Genomic DNA, 12,321 nt, shown 5'->3' on the forward strand with positions numbered 1-12,321 from the left:
CAGAAACTATTTGGATTGAATTAAACGAAAAAGCTAATAATATTATAATAGGAGTAATATATAGGCCACCAAATTTAGACAGAATGGAAGCAAAGCATCTATGGGATGAAATATCTAGAGCATCTAGATCTAACAGTATTTATGTCATGGGCGACTTTAATTTTAGCGGAATAAACTGGTTGAACAAAACAGGGAATAGTGAAGCAGAAGATTTTCTAGAATTAATTGACGATTGCTTTCTTACGCAACACATTAAGGAACCAACACGGGAAAATAATATTTTAGATTTAGTGTTAACTAACAGGGAAACGCAAATTAATGACATCGAAATAGGGAGTGAGCTAGGGAGCAGTGATCACAAAGAAATCAGATTTAGCATAGAATGGAATAGACCAGTAGGAGAAAATTCTGTTAAAGTGCCAGATTTTCGAAAAGCTGATTTTAATAGCCTAAGAAATTTTTTGGGTCAAATTGATTGGAAAGTCTTGGGTATGGGGTGTGGGCCGGTCTTGGAGCGAGACATGAACCCAGTGATAGGTGACTTAAATGGGGATTTCGATGTGGATTCAATATATAACTTATTTAAGAATATTCTAAACAAAGCACAGGAACGTAGTATACCATACAAATTGAATAGATCGAATACTAATGACCCAAAGTGGATAACAAAGAATTTGAAAAACCTTATAGGTAAAAAGAGAGCTTGGTACAAAAGAATTAAAAATGGGGAGGTCACTTTAGAACAGGAATTCGTACAACTGGTTAGAAATGTTAAAAAAGAGATAAGGAAAGCAAAAAGAAACTATGAAGTTCGCATAGCAGGGCAAGCAAAGACAAATCCTAAAGGGTTTTTTCAGTTATATCATACTAAGACTAGGGAAAGGATAGGTCCATTAAAAACTGAGACAGGTCAAATAACAGATAGTGATGAAGAGATGAGTAGTATTTTTAATAAATATTTTGTATCTGTATTTACTAAAGAGGAACTTAACAATATGCCTTCAGCCGAACAAGTCTATGTGGGTGGGGACGAGGACAGGTTGACGAGTTTAGCAGTTACCAGGGAGGATGTTCTTAAACAAATAGTAAAACTCAAACCAAACAAATCCCCAGGGCCGGATGAAGTGTTTGCCAGGGTGCTTAAAGAATGCAAAGAGGAGCTTTGTGACCCACTGTCAACCATATTTAATAAATCAATAGAGTCAGGCAGAGTGCCAGAGTTTTGGAAAGTTGCTAATGTGATACCAGTTTTTAAGAAAGGAGATAGATCACTTGCGTCTAACTATCGACCAATTAGCCTAACGTCTATTGTGGGAAAGTTACTCGAATCTATAATAGCAAATAAAATTCGTCTTCATCTTGAAAAACATAAATTAATAATTGAGTCGCAACATGGTTTTATAAATGGCCGTTCATGTTTAACAAATTTGTTATCTTTTTATTCTAGCATTGTTGAGGCAGTTGATAGTGGTAAGGATTGCGATGTTGTATACCTTGACTTTAGCAAAGCTTTTGATACAGTGCCACATGAAAGACTGATTAAAAAGATAGAGTCTCATGGTATTGGGGGTGCTATATTAAGCTGGATTAGGGCATGGCTATACCAAAGGAAACAGAGAGTTAGTATAAATGGAATCAAATCAGAGTGGGAAAATGTTGTAAGTGGAGTGCCTCAAGGCTCTGTCCTGGGACCTCTGTTGTTTATAATATATATAAATGATTTAGATTCAGGTTTGAGTAGCAACATTTGCAAATTTGCCGATGATACGAAAATCCGGTAGATCCGGTAGGGAAATTAATTCGGAGGAGGACTCACTATCACTTCAAGTTGATCTAGATAGGGTTTTGAAATGGTCAAAGGATTGGCAGATGCAGTTTAATGCTGATAAATGTAAAGTTCTGAGGTTAGGTAATGATGATAGAGTTACAAGATACGAGCTAGATGGTGTTGTGATTGCGAAGTCGGATTGCGAAAGGGATCTGGGAGTTATGATTAGTAAGAATTTAAAACAAAAGGATCAATGCATAAATGTTCGTAATAAGGCAAATCGGACACTTGGATTTATTAATCGCAGCGTTAGTAACAAGACACCTGGTGTGGTTCTCAAGCTATATCTTGCTCTAGTTAGGCCCCATTTAGATTATGCAGTTCAGTTTTGGTCGCCATATTATAGAATGGATATAAATTCACTTGAACGTGTCCAGCGTAGGATGACTAAGTTAATTCCCCAAATTAGAAATCTTTCATATGAAGAAAGATTAACAAAGCTTAAGTTGCATTCACTGGAAAGGCGAAGAGTTAGGGGTGACATGATAGAGGTTTACAAATGGATGAATGGACATAACCGGGGGGATATTGGTAGGGTATTAAAAGTATCATTACAGGACAGAACACGAAACAATGGGTATAAATTGGATAAGTTTAGATTTAGGAAAGACTTGGGTAAATACTGGTTCAGTAACAGGGTTGTTGATTTGTGGAACCAATTGCCGCGTAACATTGTGGAGGTGGGGTCCCTCGATTGTTTCAAGCACGGGTTGGACAAGTATATGAGTGGGATTGGGTGGTTATAGAATAGGAGCTGCCTCGTATGGGCCAATAGGCCTTCTGCAGTTACCTTTGTTCTTATGTTCTATTTTTTTAACTCACTTAGGGTATATTACACTAACTGTAGAAGTCTAAGAAATAAAATGCTCTTTTCGGCACAGAAAAAAATAGATATTATCGCGCTTACCGAAACGTGGATGAATGTAGAAAATTGAGAACAATTAGCTGAATATCAAATAAATGGATTTAAACTATTTCACACAGATAGATGTATTAGACGAGGAGGGGGAGTAGCGACATACGTTAGGGACAATTTGAAATGTAGTCTCAAAGAGGTAATCAATTCTGAGCCAAACACAGAAACTATTTGGATAGAATTAAACGAAAAAGCAAATATTAGTATATTAGGAGTTATACATAGGCCACCAAATTTAGACAGAATGGAAGCAAAGCATCTATGAGATGAAATATCTAGAGCATCTAGATCTAACAGTATTTATGTCATGGGTGACTTTAATTTGAATGGTCCCAGGACTATATGCAACTGAAAACTCACACCCCAAAAGTGACTCGAACCCTTACTGCTAAGAGCACTCTGCTTGAGTACAGGATCCCTTAACCAATCGACCAACACGACCACCAGACCACACACTAGAAAGTGAAGGGACGACGATTTCTTGTGTGTGATATGTAGGTCAAAATATTTTGTTTTTGGTCACGTTTTTGGGACTCTTCATCTAAAATTACAGCTTAACTTGGTTGAAGTGGGGTCCCTCGATTGTTTCAAACATGGATTGGAAATGTATATGAGTGGGATTGGGTGGTTATAAATAGGAGGTGCCTCGTATTGGGCAATAGGCTTTCTGCAGTTCAAACTGCATCAATAAATATTCAATTTCAACAAATATCTGCAAAGCAAAGGTATTTGTTTTATATGTCCACGGCCACCCCATGAAATAATGAACAGAGCAACCGAGATTCCTCTGTTCAGATATAAAGCGTTGCTTTGCACAAAACTGCATCCTGCGGGCCATAAATTGCAAGCGACCATGAAGATCCCATCCATCTACAGCTCTCCAGTATAAGCAATTGATATTGACATATTAGTATCTGCTATTGATAATGGTAATGGCTTCAGAGAGCGTACCTACCCAAACGGGTTATTAATTCCCTTGCCACCTATTGTGTGGGTTAATCTCTACCAATCAATCAGGGATCTGAGTTCTAACAGTTTTGTAACAACATGCAGAACAATGCTTTGGTTTAGGACAATAAAGTAGGAATTCCGAATTACATCTTTTTAAGAAGAAATTATGTCTATCCTGCATTTGAAGCAATTCAACGACACAAGTTTCATAAATCAAATCATACTTCTCACACATACTTTTTCACATTTCTTCACTTGAATATTCATAAGTTTGTGTTAAATAGGTTAAATAAGGTAATCTGTGGGTTGTCCATTTCATGTTTTATTGATTAAAGTCATTACATTTACAGTATAAAAAATGCGTGAGTATATAACATATAATCATTTGCAGTCTCCGTGGTGTAGTGGTAAGACACTCGCCTGGCGTTCCGCGAGCGCTATGTCATGGGTTCGTATCCTGGCCGGGGAGGATTTACTGGGCGCAAATTCTTAACTGTAGCCTCTGTTTAACGCAACAGTAAAATGTGTACTTGGATGAAAAAACGATTCTTCGCGGCAGGGGATCGTATTCCAGGGACCATAGGATTAAGGACTTGCCCGAAACGCTACGCGTACTAGTGGCTGCACAAGAATGTAACAACTCTTGTATATATCTTGTATATATCTCAAAAAAAAAAAAAATAATGATGACGAAACCTTAACTCACACGATGCAGAAGCTGCTAAGTTGGAGGCGCTTCTCCATCCGTGTGGTTTGGTCTTAATCAAATTTCCTGCAGCTATCTCTGTTGCCGAAATTGCGTGTCATTGTTGCCATAAATTATCATATTGTGGTTGACGTAAATGTACACTCATTGTGGCAGAGCCCTGCGAGTGTTTTTCCAGGCCAGAATGTCAGCCTGGAGGTGGGGCAGACGACTGAAGGAGCCGTGGACAAGAGGGTGGCACGTGAAGGGGTCGGAGGCTGACTCCAGCAGTAAGCGGACCAGCATCGACTCGTCTATCACCATCTTGGACGACAGCAGCAACACCGGCGCCTCCATCACCACCTGCGTCACGCTGTCTACAAACTCCTCAGGGACTGCTTCCAAGGATTCCTGACGCGATACTGACAAATAATGGAAAAAGCAGAAATCTGTTGTCTGTTTACTAAGGTGAGAGAACTGCTGTGCATGGTCACGTTTTAGAATCTGGAAAACATATATAAATCTTTCCTCTACAGATATTTTTTGGTAAATATCACCTAAATCAGCGACGAGTTCTTTGGAATACTTGGAACGTTTACTATCCTTGAGCTGTAATGCAGAGCACTGTAACTGCAGAGTCTGTGAGAGTAACCAGGAACTCTGCAGCGACTTGAGCATGTCCGGGAACCCCATAGGCTGTGGGAGTTGTGTCAACCAACATCTTATAGATATGCAAAATTTCGTTGAACGTGCATAAATTCCCTTCAATACAGGAGCACATTTTGTTTATTCCAGCTCGATATTCCGCTAGAGTAGCCTCCACCATTTGCTTTAAAAGGTGGACCAGATGGTTGAAAAAGTATGCCTCTGTTCCAATCTTAAGTTTCCTTACCTAATCCACAGCTGCAGCAGCGACACCATCTAGGTGTCCCCATTTATTAAGGCTATCTAACACACTCTTGAGAGGATTAAAGAGACTCGCATGTAAGTAACCGGACATCAGATGGTCCAGAGTTATGTAGTGAATAGTGTTGACCAACCCTGCAGCTGCCTGCATACCCGAGGCGGCATCCTGAAGGTACGTCTCTGGCCACATCCCGATCAAATGCAGCAGTTCCAGCCACAGGTGCGGGTTGGGGCAGGCTTCATCGTCGCAGAACATGGCGAGTACCCAGGATTTCAAGGCAGTAGACTCGAGTGAGGCAAAATTTAAGTTGTTGTTTGTCGCCCAGGTATTTGCTAGATTAATAATTTCCCAGATAACGTCCTCCCATTGTCCTGTTATCCTAACCAACATCGTCGTATGCGTGGAGAGAGTTAAGATCCATAAAACTCAAAGCTGGATTTTACTCTCAAATAAACTCACTAAACCTCTCTCATTTGTAATAAAATTATGAAGATTTTCCCCTGACAATTTTACTGCTCTTATGTTCTTAGAATTTCGTATGGATCATTTAATGAAGGGAAGTTCCAAACCATAGATATGAGAAATTGTGGGAGTTTTGGAAAAGAAATATCGCGATCCATGGGAGAATATTTGATAGTATCCATTGTCTCAGAACCGACAAGTAATAAAGAAATGTTCTAATGCCCAACCACAAGGGTGAATAACTGATCAAGAGAGAGAGAGAGAGAGAGAGAGAGAGAGAGAGAGAAGATTAAGCCACCCAAAAGGTGGCTTGGGCATGAATAGCCCATAAGTGGTGGCCCTTTTGAGCCATTTTCAGTATCAATAGATGATACTGGAGATCTGTGGAGGTGCGACTGCACACTGCGTGACGGGAGATGTCTCCCGTACTGATCAAGACAACTGAGGTAATATATAGTTGTAGAGGGTAGAGGAGAGGTGAGGGCCTGAGTGAGGTGCACGGACACCAGCTTGACGATGGTTCAATTTCGGTTAAAGCAATTTAATCTTTTAGAGTGACAGTTAAATATTCATGTGGTATCACTGTGTGTAGTTAGCTTTGCTACTAAAGACACCTGCGTATAGGGGTGCGAACTTAAGAACATAAGAACAAAGGCAACTGCAGAAGGCCTATTGGCCCATACGAGGCAGCTCCTATTTATAACCACCCAATCCCACTCATATACTTGTCCAACCCGCGCTTGAAACAATCGAGGGACCCCACCTACAGCACGTTACGCGGTAATTGGTTCCAAAAATCAACAACCCTGTTACTGAACCAGTATTTACCCAAGTCTTTCCTAAATCTAAACTTATCCAATTTATACCCATTGTTTCGTGTTCTGTCTTGTGTTGATACTTTTAATACCCTATTAATATCCCCTTTGTTATGTCCATTCACCCACTTGTAAACCTCTATCATGTCACCCCTAACTCTTCGCCTTTCCAGTGAATGCAACTTAAGCTTTGTTAATCTTTCTTCATATGAAAGATTTCTAATTTGGGGAATTAACTTAGTCATACTACGTTGGACACGTTCAAGTGAATTTATATCCATTCTATAATATGGCGACCAAAACTGAACTGCATAATCTAAATGGGGCCTAACTAGAGCAAGATATAGCTTGAGAACCACACCAGGTGTCTTGTTACTAACGCTGCGATTAATAAATCCAAGTGTCCGATTTTCCTTATTACGAACATTTATTCATTGATCCTTTTGTTTTAAATTCTTACTAATCATAACTCCCAGATCCCTTTCACAATTCGACTTCGCAATCTCAACACCATCTAGCTCGTATCTTGTAACCCTATCATCATTACCTTACCTCAGAACTTTACATTTATCAGCATTAAACTGCATCTGCCAATCCTTTGTCCACTTCAAAACCCTATCTAGAGCAACTTGAAGTGATAGTGAGTCTTCTTTGGTGTTGATTTCCCTACCGATTTTGGTATCATCTGCAAATTTGCAGATGTTGCTACTCAAACCTGAATCTAAATCATTTATATATAATATAAACAACAGAGGTCCCAGGACTGAGCCCTGAGGTACTCAACTAACGACATTATCCCAATCTGACTTAACCCCATTTATACTAACTCTCTGTTTCCTTTGGAATAGCCATGCCCTATTCCAACTTAATATAGCACCCCCAATACATAAGAACATAAGAACAAAGGCAACTGCAGAAGGACTATTGGCCCATACGTGGCAGCTCCTCTTTATAACCACCCAATCCCACTCATATACATGTCCAACCCATGCTTGAAACAATCAAGGGACCCCACCTCCACCAAGTTACGTGGTAATTGGTTCCACAAATACCATGAGCTTCTATTTTTTTAACTCACTTAGGGTATATTACACTAACTGTAGAAGTCTAAGAAATAAAATAAAGAAATTAAATGCTCTTTTCGGCACAGAAAAAAATAGATATTATCGCGCTTACCGAAACGTGGATGAATGTAGAAAATTGAGAACAATTAGCTGAATATCAAATAAATGGATTTAAACTATTTCACACAGATAGATGTATTAGACGAGGAGGGGGAGTAGCGATATACGTTAGGGACAATTTGAAATGTAGTCTCAAAGAGGGAATCAATTCTGAGCCAAACACAGAAACTATTTGGATAGAATTAAACGAAAAAGCAAATATTAGTATATTAGGAGTTATACATAGGCCACCAAATTTAGACAGAATGGAAGCAAAGCATCTATGAGATGAAATATCTAGAGCATCTAGATCTAACAGTATTTATGTCATGGGTGACTTTAATTTGAATGGTCCCAGGACTATATGCAACTGAAAACTCACACCCCAAAAGTGACTCGAACCCTTACTGCTAAGAGCACTCTGCTTGAGTACAGGATCCCTTAACCAATCGACCAACACGACCACCAGACCACACACTAGAAAGTGAAGGGACGACGATTTCTTGTGTGTGATATGTAGGTCAAAATATTTTGTTTTTGGTCACGTTTTTGGGACTCTTCATCCAAAATTACAGCTTAAATTGGTTGAGGTGGGGTCCCTCGATTGTTTCAAACATGGATTGGAAATGTATATGAGTGGGATTGGGTGGTTATAAATAGGAGGTGCCTCGTATTGGGCAATAGGCTTTCTGCAGTTCAAACTGCATCAATAAATATTCAATTTCAACAAATATCTGCAAAGAAAAGGTATTTGTTTTATATGTCCACGGCCACCCCATGAAATAATGAACAGAGCAACCGAGATTCCTCTGTTCAGATATAAAGCGTTGCTTTGCACAAAACTGCATCCTGCGGGCCATAAATTGCAAGCGACCATGAAGATCCCATCCATCTACAGCTCTCCAGTATAAGCAATTGATATTGACATATTAGTATCTGCTATTGATAATGGTAATGGCTTCAGAGAGCGTACCTACCCAAACGGGTTATTAATTCCCTTGCCACCTTTTGTGTGGGTTAATCTCTACCAATCAATCAGGAATCTGAGTTCTAACAGTTTTGTAACAACATGCAGAACAATGCTTTGGTTTAGGACAATAAAGTAGGAATTCCGAATTACATCTTTTTAAGAAGAAATTATGTCTATCCTGCATTTGAAGCAATTCAACGACACAAGTTTCATAAATCAAATCATACTTCTCACACATACTTTTTCACATTTCTTCACTTGAATATTCATAAGTTTGTGTTAAATATGTTAAATAAGGTAATCTGTGGGTTGTCCATTTCATGTTTTATTGATTAAAGTCATTACATTTACAGTATAAAAAATGCGTGAGTATATAACATATAATCATTTGCAGTCTCCGTGGTGTAGTGGTAAGACACTCGCCTGGCGTTCCGCGAGCGCTATGTCATGGGTTCGTATCCTGGCCGGGGAGGATTTACTGGGCGCAAATTCTTAACTGTAGCCTCTGTTTAACGCAACAGTAAAATGTGTACTTGGATGAAAAAACGATTCTTCGCGGCAGGGGATCGTATTCCAGGGACCATAGGATTAAGGACTTGCCCGAAACGCTACGCGTACTAGTGGCTGTACAAGAATGTAACAACTCTTGTATATATCTCAAAAAAAAAAAAATAATGATGACGAAACCTTAACTCACACGATGCAGAAGCGGCAAAGTTGGAGGCGCTTCTCCATCCGTGTGGTTTGGTCTTAATCAAATTTCCTGCAGCTATCTCTGTTGCCGAAATTGCGTGTCATTGTTGCCATAAATTATCATATTGTGGTTTACGTAAATGTACACTCATTGTGGCAGAGCCCTGCGAGTGTTTTTCCAGGCCAGAATGTCAGCCTGGAGGTGGGGCAGACGACTGAAGGAGCCGTGGACAAGAGGGTGGCACGTGAAGGGGTCGGAGGCTGACTCCAGCAGTAAGCGGACCAGCATCGACTCGTCTATCACCATCTTGGACGACAGCAGCAACACCGGCGCCTCCATCACCACCTGCGTCACGCTGTCTACAAACTCCTCAGGGACTGCTTCCAAGGATTCCTGACGCGATACTGACAAATAATGGAAAAAGCAGAAATCTGTTGTCTGTTTACTAAGGTGAGAGAACTGCTGTGCATGGTCACGTTTTAGAATCTGGAAAACATATATAAATCTTTCCTCTACAGATATTTTTTGGTAAATATCACCTAAATCAGCGACGAGTTCTTTGGAATACTTGGAACGTTTACTATCCTTGAGCTGTAATGCAGAGTCTGTGAGAGTAACCAGGAACTCTGCAGCGACTTGAGAATGTCCGGGAACCCCATAGGCTGTGGGAGTTGTGTCAACCAACATCTTATAGATATGCAAAATTTCGTTGAACGTGCATAAATTCCCTTCAATACAGGAGCACATTTTGTTTATTCCAGCTCGATATTCCGCTAGAGTAGCCTCCACCATTTGCTTTAAAAGGTGGACCAGATGGTTGAAAAAGTATGCCTCTGTTCCAATCTTAAGTTTCCTTACCTAATCCACAGCTGCAGCAGCGACACCATCTAGGTGTCCCCATTTATTAAGGCTATCTAACACACTCTTGAGAGGATTAAAGAGACTCGCATGTAAGTAACCGGACATCAGATGGTCCAGAGTTATGTAGTGAATAGTGTTGACCAACCCTGCAGCTGCCTGCATACTCGAGGCGGCATCCTGAAGGTACGTCTCTGGCCACATCCCGATCAAATGCAGCAGTTCCAGCCACAGGTGCGGGTTGGGGCAGGCTTCATCGTCGCAGAACATGGCGAGTACCCAGGATTTCAAGGCAGTAGACTCGAGTGAGGCAAAATTTAAGTTGTTGTTTGTCGCCCAGGTATTTGCTAGATTAATAATTTCCCAGATAACGTCCTCCCATTGTCCTGTTATCCTAACCAACATCGTCGTATGCGTGGAGAGAGTTAAGATCCATAAAACTCAAAGCTGGATTTTACTCTCAAATAAACTCACTAAACCTCTCTCATTTGTAATAAAATTATGAAGATTTTCCCCTGACAATTTTACTGCTCTTATGTTCTTAGAATTTCGTATGGATCATTTAATGAAGGGAAGTTCCAAACCATAGATATGAGAAATTGTGGGAGTTTTGGAAAAGAAATATCGCGATCCATGGGAGAATATTTGATAGTATCCATTGTCTCAGAACCGACAAGTAATAAAGAAATGTTCTAATGCCCAACCACAAGGGTGAATAACTGATCAAGAGAGAGAGAGAGAGAGAGAGAGAGAGAGAGAGAGAGAGAGAGAGAGAGAGAGAAGATTAAGCCACCCAAAAGGTGGCTTGGGCATGAATAGCCCATAAGTGGTGGCCCTTTTGAGCCATTTTCAGTATCAATAGATGATACTGGAGATCTGTGGAGGTGCGACTGCACACTGCGTGACGGGAGATGTCTCCCGTACTGATCAAGACAACTGAGGTAATATATAGTTGTAGAGGGTAGAGGAGAGGTGAGGGCCTCAGTGAGGTGCACGGACACCAGCTTGACGATGGTTCAATTTCGGTTAAAGCAATTTAATCTTTTAGAGTGACAGTTAAATATTCATGTGGTATCACTGTGTGTAGTTAGCTTTGCTACTAAAGACACCTGCGTATAGGGGTGCGAACATAAGAACAAAGGCAACTGCAGAAGGCCTATTGGCCCATACGAGGCAGCTCCTATTTATAACCACCCAATCCCACTCATATACTTGTCCAACCCGCGCTTGAAACAATCGAGGGACCCCACCTACAGCACGTTACGCGGTAATTGGTTCCAAAAATCAACAACCCTGTTACTGAACCAGTATTTACCCAAGTCTTTCCTAAATCTAAACTTATCCAATTTATACCCATTGTTTCGTGTTCTGTCTTGTGTTGATACTTTTAATACCCTATTAATATCCCCTTTGTTATGTCCATTCACCCACTTGTAAACCTCTATCATGTCACCCCTAACTCTTCGCCTTTCCAGTGAATGCAACTTAAGCTTTGTTAATCTTTCTTCATATGAAAGATTTCTAATTTGGGGAATTAACTTAGTCATACTACGTTGGACACGTTCAAGTGAATTTATATCCATTCTATAATATGGCGACCAAAACTGAACTGCATAATCTAAATGGGGCCTAACTAGAGCAAGATATAGCTTGAGAACCACACCAGGTGTCTTGTTACTAACGCTGCGATTAATAAATCCAAGTGTCCGATTTTCCTTATTACGAACATTTATTCATTGATCCTTTTGTTTTAAATTCTTACTAATCATAACTCCCAGATCCCTTTCACAATTCGACTTCGCAATCTCAACACCATCTAGCTCGTATCTTGTAACCCTATCATCATTACCTTACCTCAGAACTTTACATTTATCAGCATTAAACTGCATCTGCCAATCCTTTGTCCACTTCAAAACCCTATCTAGAGCAACTTGAAGTGATAGTGAGTCTTCTTTGGTGTTGATTTCCCTACCGATTTTGGTATCATCTGCAAATTTGCAGATGTTGCTACTCAAACCTGAATCTAAATCATTTATATATAATATAAACAACAGAGGTCCCAGGACAGAGCC

At 40.1% G+C, this 12,321-nt stretch overlaps 1 protein-coding gene across 1 annotated transcript; it reads right to left on the reverse strand.

The window, feature by feature from the left end:
- Nucleotides 1–9,538: 9,538 nt before the first annotated feature.
- LOC138357289 (ubiquitin conjugation factor E4 A-like) lies at nt 9,539–10,078 on the reverse strand. Its single transcript, XM_069313971.1, has one exon. It carries the CDS (start codon nt 10,076–10,078, stop codon nt 9,539–9,541), a length of 540 nt encoding a protein of 179 aa, XP_069170072.1.
- Nucleotides 10,079–12,321: the final 2,243 nt, after the last annotated feature.

The sequence above is a fragment of the Procambarus clarkii genome, chromosome 77 (assembly GCF_040958095.1).
Source record: "Procambarus clarkii isolate CNS0578487 chromosome 77, FALCON_Pclarkii_2.0, whole genome shotgun sequence".
NCBI classification, from domain to species: domain Eukaryota; kingdom Metazoa; phylum Arthropoda; class Malacostraca; order Decapoda; family Cambaridae; genus Procambarus; species Procambarus clarkii.